This window comes from Pipistrellus kuhlii, unplaced genomic scaffold (assembly GCF_014108245.1).
Source record: "Pipistrellus kuhlii isolate mPipKuh1 unplaced genomic scaffold, mPipKuh1.p scaffold_m20_p_33, whole genome shotgun sequence".
Classification (NCBI taxonomy): Eukaryota; Metazoa; Chordata; class Mammalia; order Chiroptera; family Vespertilionidae; genus Pipistrellus; species Pipistrellus kuhlii.
In genome coordinates, this window is record NW_023425533.1 from 5,759,533 (window position 1) to 5,779,529 (window position 19,997).

A 19,997-nucleotide genomic window follows, 5' to 3' on the forward strand; every position below is an offset into this window, starting at 1 on the left:
CTCTCTTGTAAACAATCAATACTGAAAAAGTCATAGGAGTTTTTGTTGTGTTTTGTTATGTGTATGCTCTAGGGAGAACCAGGATTCGGGCTACATGGGCCACCAGGGCCTCCAGGACTTCCAGGACTCAAAGGAACACTTGGTCCAAAGGGGGATCGTGGCTTCCCAGGACCTCCAGGTCCTACTGGACGCACTGGATTGGATGGGCTACCTGGACCAAAAGGTACAGAACCTATTGCTACTTCTCAATTTGCTTTTAACTTTTATAAATATTGAAACTATTGGGAAAGCTTATGGGCGATAAGTCCAATTAACTAGAAAGTCTATGCTGCCACTTCTTTTTATTCCATCCTTCATTGATATCCTTGTGTTTTATTTTATTGTGTAGAAAATATAATCATATATGTGCAAAAGAAACACTGATAAATCTTCATTTTACCCCACCTCCATCCACTCTGTTCCTCCCCATTCCATATATACCCATTTTTAGTTATTTATTTAATTAGTTCTAGTGTTCCTTCAGACAAATATAAACCATAAAAATACATTTTATTTTCTTTATCAAAAGATAGTGTACTACTCTTTGACTTTTTGAACTTTACTCATTTTGTTAAATTATATACTAGATATCACTCTATGTCAGCATATAGAGATCTTTATTTTTTACAAATAGCTTACTAATGTTGAATTGCTTGGTTATAGCATAGTTCATTCTAACAATTACTGGTTGTTAGATTGTTTTGAGTTTTTTTTTTACCAAGTTTTTTTCTTATTAGAATTAACATAACAGTAATAACTTTGCATACATGTTCTTTTATATGGGTACAAATGTGATAGCAGAATAAATAAAAATGGTTTTTCTGAATTAAAGGGTAAATGAACCCCTAGATATTATTATATTCCTCTCAATTTGTACCATTTTACCCTTCCAGCAGCAATGTATGAGTATTCTTGTTTTCCCTCAGTCTTGATAAGTATGTTGACAAACTCTTGGATTTTTGACAACCTGATGGAAAAAGTAGGTATCTCAGTATAGTTTTATAAACATTTATTGAGAAACTTTTCAAACAGAAAAATATAATTGTACAATAAAAACCCATCTATATACCACCTAAGTTATACAATTAACATTTATCTCTTCGACAACATTTTAATTTTTAAATTTTTATATATAATGTAGAAAGAATTTAAAGTGACTACTTTAAATATTATTAAAGACTGTTTTGGGTTAAATATTTTTAATGAAAATATAATCAGTTAAGTTTAGTTATCTAATGAAGAGTTGGGATGATATGTAAGTCAAAATAGAAAGCTAAGGTTAATATTTAAATATACTGTATACTTATCATTAACATTCTATTGTCAACATTTTACTCTACATGACTTATCACATATCTATCCATTACTTTCTCCATTCATTGACTTATTTTTTGATGCATTTCTTTTGGGGAGGGCTTTCTTTTTTCCTTTATTGATTAAGGTATTACATATGTGTCCTTCTCCCCACCATTATCCCCTAACCCCCACCTTTTCCCTCACCCCACTGGTGTCTGTGTCCATTGTTTAGGCTTATATGCATGCATACAAGCCTCTTGGTTGAGTTCTCCTTCTTACCTCCATCCTTCCCAACCTTCCCTCTGATCGATGCTTCTCTGTCTCTGGATCTGTTTTTGTTCACCAGTTTATATTGTTCATTATATTCCATAAATGAGTGAGATCATGTGATATTTATCTTTTTCTGAATGGCTAATATCACATAGCATTATGCTCTTCAGTTCCATCCATGATGTTGCAAATGGTAAGAATTCCTTCTTTTTCACTTCAGTGTAGTATTCCATTATGTAGATGTACCAGTTTTTGACCCACTCATCTGCTGATAGGCACTTAGGCTGTTTCCAAATCTTAGCTATGATAAATTGTGTTGCTATGACCATAGGGGTGTATATATCCTTCCTGATTGGTGTTTCTAGTTTCTTGAGATAGGTGCAGCCACTGTAGAGAACAGTATAAAGTTTCCTCAAAAAACTAAAAATGGAACTTCCATTTGATGCATTTCAACATAAAGTGAAATAGCCATATACTTCTTCATAATTACTTTAGCATACATATGACAACTACAATTGTATGGTTGTTCTTCCTCTTTTAATATAAATTTCACATTAAATGAGATACACAAATCCTAAGGGTACATTTGCTTGACTTTGATAAACACTTGTGTAACCAAATCTTTATAAAGTTATAATCCCATAAATTTCCTTTCTGTCCTTTTCTAGGTCCCCACCCCAATATCCACACTGTCAACTATATTATAATGACTTTTATCATAAATTAATTCTACCTCTTCTAGAATTCCATATGGAGTCATACAACATGTCTTTTCTTTGTAAGGTTTTTCCCCCCCCACACACACAGAATATTGTTTCTGCAGTCCATTAATGTTATTATTGTGTATATCAGTAGTTCTTTATTTTTATTATTATGTCTTTTATTTATAAACTAGAGGCCTGGTTAATAAAATTCATGCATGAGAGGTTGGTGGGTCCCTCAGCCCAGCGGCATCCACTCCAACCTGGGACCCCTCAGGGGATGTCTGACTGCCAGTTTAGGCCTGAGTTGGATTGGGTCTAAACTGGCAATTGGACATCCCTTAAAATTCGGGACCACTGGCTCCTAACTGCTCACCTGCCTACCTAATAACCCCCAACTGCTCTGCATGCCAGCCTGGTCACCCCTAAATGCTCTTCCCTGCTGATCTGATCCTCCTAACCACCTCTGACTGAGCCCCTGGCACCATGGCTTTGTCCTAAAGGATGTTCAGTCTAATTAGCATATTACCTTTTTATTAGTATAGATTAGGGGTGTCGAACTCAATCAGAGAAGGGGCCAAAATCTAAAATCCAGCCTAAATCGCGGGCCGAATGGTTTACTGAACAGTCATAAACTGTCATTATGATGGAAACGCAGCGGAGTGCAGTGATGACAGCGCGGTGCGGGACACATTGCAAGGCCTGGCGGGACGGATTTGGCTCGCGGGCCTTGTGTTTGACACATGTGGTATAGATAGTTACTGAGCAATTCATTTTGGAGAACGTGGGGAAGTGGCCTTATGACTCAGAGACCAGGGACTGGACAGGAAGCTGGAAGGTCTGGTCTCACTCAGCAGAGTAGGGCTTTGGATCATGGGCAAGGCCTGGACTGTGTTTAGGTCCGAGAAGCCTTCCTCCTTCAGGCACCACTTGCTCAGTGGCCTCCCACACATACCTTGACCTGGGTTCAAACCTGAAACCTTTCAATGTACAGGACAAAGTTCCAAGTAATGGAGCCAACTGGCCATGGGAGTTATTCTTGGCTTTTATTTTGTTTTACTTTTTAATTTTATTTTATTTTTTACTTTTTTAAATTAAATCTTTATTGTTGAAAGGTTTTACATAGGTCCCCTTTCCCACCATTAACCTTTTCCAGCCTACCCCCACCCCCAGGTCCTCACCATCACATTGTCCATGTTCCCGGGTGATGCATATATGCGTACAAGATCATTGGTTGATTTCTTCCCATCCACCCACCCTCCACGGCCTTCCCTCTTAGGTTCTACAGTCTGTTCATGTGTCTGTATCTCTGGGTCCATTTTTGTTCATTAGTGTATTTGGCTCATTAGGTGTTAAAAGTGCTCTGGTTGTGATCACTTGGGTTTTCTAAAGATGCAGTCATATCACGTACAAATCTTTTTTCTTTTTCCAATTGTACTAGTGGACACATTGGGAATAATAGATACCAGAAATAGAAGTCTGTGAATAAGTTGGGAATAGGATGCTTTTTTTTTTTATGAGGTTGTGTACAGGATCCTGGGCTCTCACAGTGTTGAGAACACCAAGTACTGTATCCAGTATTTCTCCTGCCTTGTTAACTTGGTTTTAATCTGAATGGAAATGGCTCCATCTTCTATTCCTTTTGTGTCCTTTCCTCCCCTAAGTTAATGTCATGTCCTTAGTATGTGGCTATGCTGAGCCCTCTGAACTCATTTTATTCTTTATTGTATTATTTGATTCCTGGGGTTGAATTAAACATGAAAACAGAAGAAAATATACCCTTAGATGTACAATCTGAGTTATTACCCGGAGATTTCCATGGGAGTTGACCCTGAGACATGAGACATATGTGTTTATTGGTCAGTTTCCTCAACTATGGAATGAAGGTTGAACCTGCCCTCAGATCCTTTGGAGGTTGGATATGATGCATCCAGAGGGATTAACTGGCAGCTGGGAGAATAAGATCAGAAGTCAACAGTCACTTGTTTCCTTTACCTGGTCAGTTAGAAAAACACAACTCCTTTTATCATAACACCAGGAAGGGCTATGCCTGTGGGTGGAGGTGCAGGGAACCAGGGCTGCCCCCTTGCTCCTGCTCTGCCCTCCCTCCCTCCATCCCTACAATGGCCCAGCCTCTGGGCTTGGCCCCTCCTCCACCCCACAGGGAGGAGCATGCACAGTTTCTTGCAGACACAGAAGCAATTATGGAGTAAGGAGGTGGCGGTTTTTCCTGAGGAGGGTGTTTGTGCTTTAAAGCTGATGCTCTCCATCCACCTCCCAGCAATAAAGGCTGAGGGTCGCTGCAGGCGCTAACATTTTTGTTAAGTCTCCACTCAGAGCCTCTCAGAGTGGTGAGTATGCATCTCAGGAAGCTGCGCAGTGGAAGTGCCATATTCCTTTAAGAAGAAACTGAGGGTAGTTTGGAGCCTGCCAGCTAAGGGGAGTGACCAGGAGGTCTGCCTTGCACCTACTGGCTAATCCCCAGTCCTACTCCACTGCCACCCAGCCCAGTTCCCTGTGGCTCTCCATTTGCCATCCAGTGATGGAGCAGACAAGGGTTTAGGGGTGGGGGAGTGACAGAGAGGTGTTCCATGTACCTCCTGGTGACCGGTTGTTTGGTCTTTTAGGACATGTCACCTCTTGCCTTTTATTATTATGATACACTGAAGTTTCTTTATCCATTCTATGTTAATGGGCACAGGACTGTGTCATTATTTTTTACTACTATGAGTAAAGCTGTTAAGAATAATCTTTCTTTTTTTTTACTTTTATAGAATATTTTATGGAGATTGGAAAAGAGAGGCAGATGAAGAAATCAATGGCCAATATTTTTGTGGCTAATAATTTTTCCCTTTAGAATTAACAATTGAATACAAATGATTACTAATACCTATATATTATTTGTTGTTGTTTTTTTTATTTGTTTTTATACTAAAAAATTTTTTTTTATTGTTTGAAGTATTACAAATAGTAGTACATATGTCTCCTTTTTTTTCCCCCATTGACCTCCACCGGGCCTCCCCTACCCCCCAGTACATGCCCTCATCTGCCCCCACCCCAGTGTCTTGTATCCATTGGTTATGCTTATATGCATGAGTACAAGTCTTTCCGTTGATCTCTTATAGCCCCCACTCCCAACCTCCCCTGTCTTCCCGCTGTAGTTTGACAGTCTGTTCAATGCTTCTTTGTCTCTGTATCTATTTTCCCCCATTTCTTTCCTTTAAAAAATCTTGCCTCTGCAGACTAGAAGTAAACATATAATAATGAAAAATGTTTGAGTCCCAATTTCAATGTCCCCGTTTCAATGTAAAACAGTTCCTTATGTGCCATGTCAGCAATGATATCTGGATGGTAGGCTCATGGTGGCAATGCAGGTCTGACCTTCCCTGATTGGGTCCTGGGCAACCTGCAGCAAAGCACAGCTGCTGACTGCTAGCGTGGCCAGGTGTCCTCAGTGTCTTCCATCTCTGGATTATTTCTCCTCTTGTCTTCGTGGTTGAAGCAGGCCTGACAACTCCTCTCTGTTGCAGTAATCCCCATGGTCTTGAAGTAGTTTTCTGAAAATATACAAATATATTCTCGACCAAAAGTTAATAAAGGAAAATTTCCATATAATTGATTTGGGATCCTTTTTATTTTTGCCCAAACGATTTTCATTTGTCTTATTTAGACATCATGTGTGTTTTTCATGGGTGTCTTGCTGTTAGTATTACAAATGAAAATTAATTTTGTAAAGTTAAAATTTTGTAGATATAATTTATTTATCGAATATTTTTCCTTACATGATATGAGCCTACTATCCCCCCTTTTTTGATTGATGGAGGCTTTTGTAAATTTTATAATGCAGTCTTGATAACTTTAAATTTTATTTATTTTTGTTTTTGCACAAAAATATAACTGCTTTAGGTTCATTGCATGATCAGGAATTTTACCATGAGATGAAATACCAATAGAAAATTTAGTTACTACTTTAGGAATAGCTTTTTGTCCAGTACAATTAAATTTTCTTAAATATTCACTTATTTCAATTAGTCTATTTAACTTAATCTGAAACCTTGATTACTATTTTACTGTCAAATTTAATACTCTACCAACAATCTTAGTTTATCCTGTAAATATTAGTGGAAATAATTGTTTGCCTTCTTGAGTAGGCCCTGAGCATTCCTGGTGCTAGGCTGGATTTAGATATATGGCAGCTGCTGTCGGCCAAGTCTCTGTCTATTATCTGGGTTCCGATCTGAGCTGGGCCAAGTCTCTGTCTGTCACCTGTGTTTGATCTGAGCTGGGCGTAGGAAGCAAAGCAGCCATGGGGGCAGGATACCTCCCTCAGAAGGGGTGAGGGTTCAGGCCCCTGCAAGGTTGGGGGGTTAGGGTCTGTGCCCCACCTCTGTTGACCCCAAGTTCTTTCCTGGTGGCCCTTCTGTAACTGTGCCTGTCTTAGTTTGTTCCTTCCCTGAGGACTCTTACCCATCTCTGGCTAACCAGTCATCCTTCGGGGCCAAGCAGGGTGATGTGAGGTTTACTTCTGTCTCCTTGGTAGCCTATGCCCCTGTGGCCTCCTCACGCAGCACCTGCCTTGGGATCCCCTCGCCTGCTGATGGGGCCTCAGCACTGATCACATATCTCGGGGAACTCAGGTTTCTTCTCCAGGAGGGCCCAGCTCACACGATTGGACGAGAGACAGATCCATGGTACCAGCCGCCACGAGGCTTCAACCTCAGCATGAACAGAAATCTCAGGCAACAGCTGAGGGCAATTGGATTGTGAGAAGAAGGTCCCTCTTGGCAAAAAAGGCAAAGGGGGCCAATATAGAATGCTCAACTGCCTTCGAAGTGCCTTAATTCCTTCTGAAAGGGATTAAATCCTTTCATGTCCTTTTTTAAATTGCTGCCATACATTCAAAGAATTAGTTTGTAAGTCTTTTCATGTATATTTGCTTTCATTTTGCTTGGGCAAATTTCTAAGAGTAGAATTATTGACTCATAAGGTAGGTGTATGTTAGTTGTATAAGAAACTACTGGAGGTTTTTTCAAAATAGCTGTACTATTTTAAACTCATACCAATATTGTATGAAAGTTTCAATTGTTCAATATTCTCTCCAATATTTGGCGTTATAATTATTTTCAGTTTTGAATTTTGGTAGGTGTGTTGGTAATATAATTTGGTTTAGCTTATATTTCCCTATGACTAAAGATGTTGAGCTCTTTTACATATACTGATTGATAATGTGCAGATTCAAAAATATTTCCCTTTTTAAATTAGAGTTGTTTCTCTTTGTATTAAGCTGGAAGTTATCTTTATATATAGTGCATATTGGTCTGTTGTCATTCTGGTTTATGAGTATTTTATCCCTATCTGGCTTTCCTATTTTATTTTTTGGAGAATTTAAAAAATAGTTTATTGAGCCAATCTGATGACATATACCAGAGAATAAGCTCTCAAATGTTCTTGCCTAGTCATTTTCTTATTAGTATATTTTGATAAACAAAATAATTAATTTTACTGATGTTTCAGGATTTTTTTCTTATATAATTATTGTTTACTATGTTTTATCTAATAAAACTTTCCCAGTCTCAAAGTTGTAAGGATATTCTATATTTTATTTTGTAAATTTTATAGTTTTAACTTTTATGTTTGATTATCAACCATCTCAAATAATTTTTATTCAGCATCATTTGGTTAAAAGAACTCCCTCTCAATTAGAGTACTTTGGTATCAATGTCAAAGATCAAATGACTATATATGAGTGGGTCTATTTCTGTGTTATCAATTCTACTTATCTATTTTTCAGTATCAATAGTTTATATAAATGGCTTTACAATAAGACTAAATGCCAGGTAATGTAAGTCCTCTATTTGATTCTTCTTTTAAAAAAACAAAAAACAAAAAAAACATTCTTTAGATATACTAGGTCCTTTGCTTTTAATGTTAGGTTAGTTTAATTTTTTATTTACATTATTATGAATAAAATTGACCATCTTTTCATATGTTTAAAGGACACTTTTTTTTCTGATAAGCTGATCATGTTCTTTGCTAATTTCTCTATTGGTTTCTTATACCTCTTGATTTTGATCCATCTAATTATATATAGGAGTAGAATTGGCCTAGCTTTTGTGGCAATTTTTATTCCTTTCTGGTTTACAAGGAATTGGACTCTACTGGCATATATTTTGGCTCCCAGAGAATAACATATTCAGCTTAATGCTTCTGAAACATGTTGGATTGATTCTCATTAAAGCAGTAAGACAACATTACCCAACTTAACCATGATAGATTCTGCCACCCAATGCCTCAAACTACCTCAGTACAAATTATCCTTAGATAAGAGCTCTGTCTGGTAGCAAATAATTCAGGTCAGCTATAAATGGTAACACTCAAAGTTATAGGTAATGTTTCCTACCAATTACTTCACCCCGCTTAGACCTGTGACCGTAAAAATTATAGATTGAGACATTCCAATCAATAAGCTATGAAGCAAGCAGTTTCTATGAAAATTACTCATCCATTGTATTTTGTTTATAAAAAATGTCCTTGAGGCAGGGGTAGGGAAGAAATGGGTTGAAACCTATTTTAAGCAGCTTCTTAACAGCATTTGACTGATCTTGGAAAATAAGTATAGAACCCTCATATTCTAATAGAAACCATTCTCAAATATTAAACCCAAGTACAGTTCCTAAGGTTCTAGAAGAAAAAAAATTGGAATTTTCTGCCATGTATTGCCTTCATTCTCAAATATTTATTATATTCTTACTCTGTACCAGGTACTACTTGAATCACTAGAAACACAAAGGTATAGATTCTGCTCTTAAATCTCAGAGATTTCTTTCTATTGTAATAAAATTGAAGTGGCATTATACTATGAGAGTGGTTACTTCAATAAGAACTTTTATGAATATCTATCACTAATGTTTTAGATCAATATACAACAGCCAAATCTCAGCAAGGAGATAATAATAAAAGTTCACCTACTAGGCACACTTTATATCAGTGGCTGGCTATTAGAACTTAGTAATTAAAATATAGGAGAGATTTAAGCAGGACTTTTAAAGTGACATAGTGATTAATTACTAATTAATTAGACTAATACCCATAAAAAGAACTATATGCTTAAGATGAAACACTAGATTCAGATTAAACAAAAAAGAAAAAAATACGACTTTGGGAGTATTCAGTTTTGTGTTTTTGTGTTTTTTTAAATTAAATTTATTGAGTGACATTGGTCAACATGATCATATAGGTTTCAGGTGTAAATTTCTATATCACACCGTGTGCCCACAACCCAAAGTCAAATATTCTCCTATCACCACATATTAGGACTCTCTTCTCCCCCCACCCCCTTCCCTCTAGAAACCACCACAATGCTGTTTGTGTTCACAAGTTTCAGTTTTATATCCCACATGTGAGTGAAATCATATGGTTCTTAGCTTTTTTAACTGGACTTATTTCACTTAGCATAATATTCTCAAGGTCCATCCATGTTGTTGAAAATGGCAGTATTTAATTATTTTTATGGCTGAGTAATATTACATTGTGTATATATACCACATCCTCTTTTTCCAGTCCTCTATCACAGGACACTTTGGTTGTTTCCATGTGTTGGACACCATGATTAACACTGCAATGAACATATGGGGTTCATATATCTTTTCAAATACATAATTTTTGAAAGTTTTTATTTGGATATGTCTAGGAGAGAGATTTGGGTATACCCAGGTCATATGGGTTGTATGGTAGCTCTATTATTAATTTTTTGGGAAGTTCCAGACTGCTTTCCATAGTGGCTTTACAGATATACAGTTTGGTTTATAATTTATTTTTTGTTCAGGTCCTCATCTAAGGTGCCTTGGTAGGCTTCATTAATGAAGTGCCATTTACACTGAATCTTTTATTTATTTATTTATTTATTTATTTATTTATTTTATTGATTATGATATCACATAATTGTCCTCATCCCCCCATTCCCATCCCAAACCCCTCCTCACATATGCCCCCACTCCCCTGTTATCCATGGGCACTGGTTAGGCTTATATGTATGCACACAAGTCCTTTGGTTGATCTCTCTCCCTTACCCCACCCTCCCCTACCTTCCCTCTGAGGTTTGAGAATCTGAGGGGTCTGCTTCTCTTTCTCTGGGTCTGTTTTTGTTCATCAGTTTATGTTGTTCATTATTTCCTCTAAAGAAGGATATTCCAGGTAGCTGGAATAATATACAAAAGTATCATTGTGAAAAATGGAATGATGTATTTGGAAATATTGAAAGAAATAAAATATACCTTGAAAAATCTATAACATATCGACAGATCAATAAGAAAAAATGTGCCTAATGTATTTGAGGGAAAAAATAAAACTCTATAAGCAACATGAAAAAGGGTAGAATTAATTCAATGATAAATTATGTATAGGGATAAAAAGACTCAATGATGTCAACTCCTCACAAGTTTGTCTATAAATATAATGTATTTTCAAATAAGAATATTTTGAAAGCACTTGGCATATCAGATTCTAAAACTTAATGTTTATCAAACATATAATAAAACATGTTACAAAATCATTGTAATTATAGCATTGTGAACCAGTGCTAGAATAGACAAGTAGTAAACCTGTATATAATAGAGTTCAGAAACATACTCATGTATACATGAAAACTTGGTCTTTAACAGAAATTGCATCATTACTCAATGGGGAAAGAATAGATTTTTTAAAAGTTGGTAATTGAGTAAGTGGTCTCAACTAAAGAAATCCCCAATACATAATATATAAATAGGAATTAAAGTAGTAAATATTAAAAGCATTTTTTTAATTATTAAAAACTATGGAAGATCAGGAGAGAGAGATTTTTGTGGGACTTTAAGATAATACAATTTTTGTAGCTCTCTTTTTTAAAATATGTTTTTATTAACTTTGTAGAGAGAGGAAGGGGGAGAGAGAAACATCGACGTGTGAGAGAGAAGTCAATCGGTTGCCTCCAGTACACACCGTGAGTGGGGACTGAACCTGCAACTTGGGCATGTGGCCTGATCAGGAATCAAACCTATGACTTTTTGGTGCATAGGACAATGCTCAACCAACTAAGACACACCAGCCATGGATGGCATCTCTCTTTAATAAAGGGGATTTAAAATTCAGATAAAAAATTGAGATACTGCAATGCCCAATCAGGTGGCCTTCAATCCAAATATATTATTTGTGCTCATTCAACTACCCTGAGCCATATTGGGCATTGCCTTCATGTAGAAAGTTACAAGGATAGGATCTACAGTATTGTAGCAGGGCAATAGGAGTTTCTCTTTAGCATAACTCCTCAACATTAACATTTATAGAACATTCCATCCAACAAGAGCAGAAAACACATTCTTTTTTAGTGCACACAGAAAATTCACCATGATAGACCATAATCTGGGCCATTAAACAAATTTTGGCAAATTAAAAGTATTTAAATAATACATTAGGTTCTCTTACTGTTAACAGATTTAGCAAGAAATCAATAATAGATGCTGAAGCCGGTTCGGCTCAGTGGTAGAGTGTCAGTCTGCGGACTGAAGGGTCCCAGGTTCGATTCTGGTCAAGGGCATGCACATTGGTTGTGGGCACATCCCCGATGGGGGGTGTGCAGGAGGCAACTGGTTGATGTTTCTCTCACATTGATGTTTCTAGCTTTCTATCCCTCTCCCTTCCTCTCTGTGGAAAATCAATAAAATATATTTTTTAAAAAAAAAAAGAAGAAAGAAATCAGTAATAGAAAGCTATCTGTAAAAATCCTGACATATTTAGAAAATAACAAAATACTTTAAAATAATCCATTGATCAAAAGGAAAGTATTTTGAATTGACTTAAAATGAAAAAAAATCAAAAATTGTAGAATGCAGATCAAGAAATGATTAGAAGAAAAGTCATATGTGAAAAAAATATATTAAAGAGAAAAACAATCTCAAAAAGTATCTAACTTTTTCCCTTAAGAAATTAGATAAAAATAAAAAAATAAAGAAGACAAGCTGAAGATAGAGCAAAATAACTATAAAAACAGATATCAGTGGGATTACAAACTGAAAAACAATAGATAGAAAAATTATATGAGACCAAATGAAGTTCTTTATATGAGACCAAATGAAGTTCTTTATATGAGATCACATGAAGTTCTATGAAAAGATCAATAAAATGGAAGCACCTCTATCCAGGCCAATCAAGAAAAAAGAGAAGAGACATTACCAATATTAGGAATGAAAGATAGAACATTATTAGATAAATTAAAGGAGTAACAAGAGAGTATGACATACAACTGCACACCCACAAATTTGACAAATTAGATGAAATGGATGAGTTTCTTGAAAAGTATAAACTACTGAAGCTTACTGAAGAATAAATAGATAATTCAAATATTTATTAAAGAAATTGAGTTTGTGGTTAAAATTATCCCCCCCCAAAACAAAACAAAACAAAACAAAAAACAACAACTATAGGTTCACTTGGCATCACTGATAATATTCTAGCCAACATTTAAAGAAGCAATAACACCAGTTACACACTTTTTCTTTCCCAAAATAGAAGTGAATGGGTTGTTTCCTAATAATTGTATGAGGCCAGCATTACTCTAATATCAAAACCAGGCAAAGGGAAAAGTGCTACAGACCAATGTCTCTCATGAACATAAATGTAAAAATCCTCAAGAAAATATTATCAAAGCAAATCCAACAATAGACTTTTGCAATTTGATTTTTGACAAAGTTGCAAAGTCACTTTCAGTAGAAAAATAAGTATTTTCAATAAAGGGTGCTAAATCAATTGGGCACCTACTATGCAAAATAAAACTGTATTTATTTCTTAAAGGTGACGTTGGACCAAATGGACAACCTGGGCCAATGGGACCTCCTGGGCTACCAGGAATAAGTGTTCAGGGACCACCAGGGCCACCAGGGATTCCTGGACCAATAGGTCAACCTGGTAAGATCAAAGTAAATGTATATTTTGTAGTAGCACGGATTGTATAGATGTTTAGCTCTTCAAAATGTGTAACCTATGTAAGTCTTTCTGAAAGAGATTTGAGAGGTAACATTATATAATTAATTAATCCATGATATTTTTCCCCCCTATTCATTTAAATTTGATCTATTAACTATAATGCTATTTTATAATTGCATATATTGTCACAGCATATAGTTGTTGGGCTAACTGGATTCTTGGAATCACAGACCTAAGGACGTCTAGTGATGATTATTTCATACCTGAGTAGCTAGATGTACTGGTACAGTATTAACAGACATTGTTCTGTGGAACTTTTTAAAAACATTTTTAACACATGAAAGCTAGAGTTAACATTCTGCTAGAATATTTTTTTGGCATTCTCTTTCTTTTTTAATAAAATGATTTGAATTTTCTTCTCTTGTGCCTACAAATCAGCTATCACATTACAACTGATAAGCACTCTAAACTCTTTTTAAAAAATCTTCACCTGAGGATATGTTTTTATTGATTTTTAGAGAATGAGGAAGGAGGAGAGATAAACACCAAAGTGAGAGAGAAACATCAATGGGCTGCCTTCCTTATACGTTCTGAAGAGGGACTGAACCTGCAACTCAGGTACGAGCCCTGACTGAGAATCAAATCCACACACTTTTTGGTGTATGGTGTATGTTTTTGAAATTTTCTTTTTTTCCATTAACTAGTTCCATTTACCAATCAACTGAGCCACCCAGCCAGGATTAAACTCTTTTTATATAGATATGCAAAAATGTTTTTGTCAGCTTGTACTGAAGAAACATTTGTGTGAGTTTACAACTCATAAGCACTCTAAACTTACTTGAATTTGTGGATTCTGAGCCATCTGCTGATGTAAATTCTTTTTATCTTAATCTAAGTAGGCACAGTCTTGGTTACTCTTGAGCCAACATTATGTTATTGTAAAACACTGTAATAATTCATAAAATTAAAACAAATATGGAACATTTAATCATTACTTAATTCGTTTGAACACATTAAATGACAAACACACAATTTAGCTGTACAGATATTGACTTTGAACAAAGGAAATATATTTTCTGACCTTAAATGGCAGTAGGTATTTTGTTAGTTATCATGCTAAAATTCTAGAAATAACAATTAACAATATAAAAATCCTAGAAAGTAAAGGTTACTTTTGTTTATGTCCAGCTTAGAAATTTTATTTTTATGGCACAATACCTTTCATATGGCCCCAGCATGTCACTATTGATTTAACAATGAGAAAATTTACAGTGTGACTTTGAAGCAGATTTTTTTTAAAGTAGCTATTTCAATAGTCATGAAAAAATTATATCATAACAGAGAGATCTTAAGAAAAACAATTAATTTTTAGGATTGTCCATTATAGTCTTAACCTGCAGTTCCACAAAGATGGCTAAAATGAAATTATCATTTCTTATATTTTGTAATTTCTTTTTTAAAATTTCTATTAAATTTTTGGAGTAAAATTAGTTAATAAAATTATATAGGTTTCAAGTATACAATTCTATAATACATCATTTGTATTTTGCATTGTATATTTACCACCCTAAGTCAAACCTCCTTCTGTTACAATATATTTTATTTCCTTTACCCTTTTCTACCTCTCTTACCTCCTTCCCTTGGGTAACTACCATGTCTGTGTTTATGAGTATTTTGTTTGTTTGTTTGTCTTATTTGTTGCTATAATTTTATATTCCACAGATGAGTGAAATCATATGATTCTTAAAATTTATTTTATTTCCCCAAATTCATGTGGTTTTGAAAGCATTTTGAATTTTTAAATCACAGCTGAGCAAGAATAAATAAATGACTATTAACACCATTCTGAACAAAATAAAAATACATTTATACAATGTTTCATTTGTCTAAATTTCTCTCCATCTCTTTTTAATTGATGGATATGTGGGTATATTTATTTATAAAGTATAGATAGGATGGGCAGGGAGAAAATTAATCTTGCTGAATTTAATCTCTCCTCTTTCTTCTGTAAATACGATGTGGGCAAAAGGAGGTTTATAGTTGTAGATACATGTAACAGAGCATATACTTGTATTATTATTTATTATTTATAATTATTCTTCACATACTTTTGCCCACCATTCTATGTACTTTGCCATAGAATTCAAGATCTTAATATTGTTCAACAAACAAATGAAGTTAACAAGAACTGGCATGAAAATGTGTCCAGTGTATTCATATTAATACAGAAATTTTCTCAAGTCACAATTTTTTTGCCACAAAATAGACCACATTTTATATTTGCTACATATGTGCTCAACTTTTGAAGTAAATTTTATTAGATCACCAAAGCAGAATATTATCTTAGCCCATTTCAAAAATATAATCACTTCTGTTCATCTGTCTCAATAGCAGGGAGATCAGCAAGGCTATTACTAATATCTTTATATCCCTGACTTACACTGCATAGTTGAAATTCTAACTACCAATTTTTAAAATAAGAATTTTATTTAATATGCATATGGTTTCATCTTCTAACAGAAAACTTAATGGAAAGTGTTTTGTATTGTCATCTGTCCAGAGTAAAATATTCTCATTATGCTTTTCAGACTTTTCTTTTTACTTGTTTTCTGAGATTATTTAATTAAGTTTTACTATTTGTCATTCTCTTTTTCAAGGCAAGCTCTACAGTTCAATATGTGTTTATAAATTAAGGACCTGTTGAATATCAGTCCCTCATTTGACAGCAGGGAAATAAAGAATAATGATAAGGGACAAAAAATAAAGTGATTTTCATTCTATGCAGAAATAGAAGTTTTGGATTCTTATTACTTGATGTGGCCATTAGCTAGAAGATTACTGCTTTAATGAATCTTTCTAGAGATAACTTAAATATATTCACTTCCTTGTCCACAATTTGTTATAATGCTTGTCTAGTCTCGGGAATAATTACGTGGCTTAATGGTTCAAGTTCATCATGACTAATGTGAATCAAATAAATAAAGATTTTTATTAATGTCATTTTCATAGATGAAGGAGAATAGAGTACATTACAGTTTTTAAATGTTAGTGGCTATAAAACCCCTGGGCTGTTGGGTGTGTGTGTGTGTGTGTGTGTGTGTGTTTGTGTAAACTTCTCACAGATATTACATGTTTTTGAAATTTTCCTTTTTCCCATTAACTAGATCCTTTTACCTACCAATAAATTTAAAGTACTTATACAGCCCTAATGCATTTGACCTCCATAGATATATCCATATAATTACTATTATTATATAAGGAGAATCAACAGAGCTTTTGAATATATCTTTCTTCATCCTGATTATACCAGAATTAATATTCCTGGCAGTATTCATAGAATAAATCAATGCTGTTAAAAGTATAGCATAGTATTTTAAATACAATAAATAATAACAATAAAGAAAGAAATCTTGAGAATAAAAATGGCGGCATAGGTGAACATATATACTTGCTGCCTCTCTCACAACCACATCAAAACCACAACTAAACAGCAGAACAACTACCACCCAGAACTACGGGATACCTGACTGAATGGAAGTTCCACAGCTAGAGAGGTGAAGAAAGCACACTGAGACTGATAGAAGATGTGGAGGCACGAAAAGTGGTGGGATCTGGATGTGCTGCCATTTTAATCAGGAAGGAGATACAATATCCTGCTTACTCTGAACTCCAGTTCTGGGCAAGACTCTGGGGGATGCAGACACATACAGGGAGAAAATGGACTGTGTCATTGGGACAGGAATTCGAGGGCAGCTTTCTCTTAGAGGGGCTCGCAGTGATCATTGTTCCTGCACAGGGGTGCTGGACACAGAGAACTGAGGACTTCTCTGGTTCAGGGATGACTGGCAGCCATATCTGTTTGCTCAGCCATGGTAATTCCCAGAGACACCAGACCACCCAATTTATAACCCCACCCAAACTGTGTGCATTGGCTTTTGCATATGCATGACCTGTGCTTTCGCCTAAAACCTGTCAAACTGCAGCTGGGTCAGAGAGCCCCAGAGTTTAAAAAGAAGGCCCAAGCACGACCAGCCTTGCTTCACAGCTGGACCTCAGCTGGGCATTTCCAAACTCCATACAAAGAGGATGAATCTGCAGATGTCTCTGTAACCCCTGCTGGACAGCCCCAGAAAGTGGCTGACCTTGCACCTCCTTGGAGATCTAAGAGCCAATGCACCCAGTGATCAGAGTGAGACCATTCAGATAACAACTCTTCACATCCATAAGAGACACACTAAAGGTGCAGACTCAATGAGCACTAAAGCCCCACTGAAGGAAGTCCTGCCCATAAGGGTGTCTCCTGCACAACAGATTTTCCAGTGTAGACACAGCTGATCATCACAGCCAATTGGTCTGGAGGTCAATTCCTTCTAGTGATACCAACATCAAGGGTTAACTACAACAAGACTCTGCAAACAGCCCACAAAGGGGTACACCAAAAGCATCTACCTCAGTTGACTGGGGAGGTTGAGCCACTGGGCCCTATTGGACACCAACCACACAAGGCCACTCTATCAACTCAAGGAGACTTAGCAGCTACCTGGTACATAAAAAAAAAACACAGGGAAGCAGCCAAAACGCAGAGACAAATAAGTCACAAATGAAAGAAAAGCAAAATACTGGATATAGAGTTCAAAATCACGGTTATAAGGTTACATATTGTCCACTAAATAAATGCCCATAACTTTTCCTGTATGATATTAAAGATCAGTAACCCCACTACTGTGTCCATTATTTTTACAGATGAACAATATTTTACTTAAAAACATTGTATTAAACATCATCATAACTAAATATTGTATATTTCTTCATTTCAAGCAGAATCCTAGAATAGAATTACCTGGCCAGTAAGTATATAAATATTTAAGGTCTCTGTGCATATTAGCCTCCAGAAAAGTTACATTCATTTACAATTCTACTTGTAGTACTGTTTTTCCCCGAAAATAAGACATCCTCTGAAAATACGACCTAACGCATGGAAAGATAAGACATCCCCTGAAAATAAGACCTAGCACAACTTTGGGAGAAAAAATTAATATAAGACTGTCTTATTTTTGGGGAAACAGGGTATGTGAAACTATATGTTTTATAGTAAAAAAGTCCTAAATAAATAAATAAATAAATAAAAGAAAACAAAAAACTTTGAGATCCAACAGCAGTCTAGAGGATCCCAAGAATAAAGTCAAAGATTTGAAATACAAAAAAACAGAAAACACCCAACCAGAAAAGCAAAAAGAAAAAAGAATCCAAAAATATGAAGAGAGTGTAAGGAGCTTCTGGGACAACTTCAAGCATGCCAACATCCGAATTATGGGGGTTCCAGAAGAAGAGAGAGAGCAAGATACTGAAAACCTATTTGAAGAAACAATGACAGAAAACTTCCCCCATCTGGTGAAAGAAATAGACTTACAAGTCCAGGAAGTGCACAGAACCCTAAACAAGAGGAATCCACAGAGGACCACAACAAAACACATCATAATTAAAATGCCAAGGGCAACAGACAATGAGAATCTTAAAAGCAGCAAGAAAAAAGCAGGTAGTTACCTACAAAGGAGTACCCATATGACTATCAGCTGATTTCTCAACAGTTATGATGCATGCCAGAAGTGTGTGGCAAGAAATATTCAAAGCGATGAATAGCATGAGCCTACAATCAAGATTACTCTACTCAACAAAGCTATCATTTAGAATTGAAGGTCAGAAAAAGAGCTTCACAGATAAGAAAACGCTAAAGGAGTTTATCACCATCAAACCAGTATTATATGAAATGCTGAAGGGTATTCTTTAAGTAGTAGTAGTAGTAGTAGTAGTAGTAGTAGTAGAAGAAGAAGAAGAAGAAGAAGGAGGAGGAGGAGGAGGAGGAGGAGGAGGAGGAGGAGGAGGAGGAGGAGGAGGAGGAGAGGGAGGAGGAGAGGGAGGAGGGGGAGGAGGGCGAGGGGGAGGAGGGGGAGGAGGGGAAGAAGAAGAAGAAGAAGAAGAAGAAGAAGAAGAAGAAGAAGAAGAAGAAGAAGAAGAAGAAGAAGAAGAAGAAGAAGAAAGAGGTAAAGATAAAAATTATGAACAACAAAGTGACAACAAATACATATATATATATATATATATATATATATATATATATATATATATATCAACAAGTGAATCTAAATATCAAATAAATAAAAAATCTGATGAAAAGAACAAACTAGTGAATAGAATAGAATCAGGGGCATAGAAAGGGAGTGGACTGACAATTCTCGGGGGTGTGGGGGTGTGGGAAGAGATTGGACAAAAATCTTACACCTATGAATGAGTACATTGGGTGGGTAATAGCATGGGGTGGGGTGAGAACTGGGTGGAGGGGAGCTAAGGGGGGAAAAATATGGAACACCTGTAATAATCTGAACAATAAAGTTTTATTTTTTTTTAATGAACAAATAAACCCATAAAAAAAAAGAGAGAAATCTTGCCTTGTACATGAAGGTTGCTTAATCATAGCCATCCACTAATTATTGAGTTCTCTGTCCCTAACCTGTTAGGGTATAAATCAAATTAAATTCTTACTAACCCAAGAAGCTTAAATTCTAAAATGATTATACAAAGCAATGAATGATCAAAGATAAGCAAAAGTGTAAAGCTGGTCAACTTCAAGGAGTATTACTTTTTGTGAATGTAAATATTTTATTGTGTCTTTATTGGCAAATACCTTTGATTTATAGAATATGCTATATGAATATCTGACCTAATATCTAAAATAAA

At 35.6% G+C, this 19,997-nt stretch overlaps 1 protein-coding gene across 3 annotated transcripts in view; it reads left to right on the forward strand.

Annotated features, from left to right (window-relative positions):
• COL4A5 (collagen type IV alpha 5 chain) overlaps nucleotides 1–19,997 on the forward strand; it is a 358,160-nt gene that overhangs the window by 199,265 nt on the left and 138,898 nt on the right. For all 3 annotated transcript variants that reach the window (XM_036460732.2, XM_036460733.2, XM_036460734.2), the window contains exons 29-30: nucleotides 73–223; nucleotides 13,131–13,244. In XM_036460732.2, coding sequence (XP_036316625.1) covers nucleotides 73–223; nucleotides 13,131–13,244 — 265 coding nt within the window. The remainder of the gene's footprint in view (nucleotides 1–72; nucleotides 224–13,130; nucleotides 13,245–19,997) is intronic.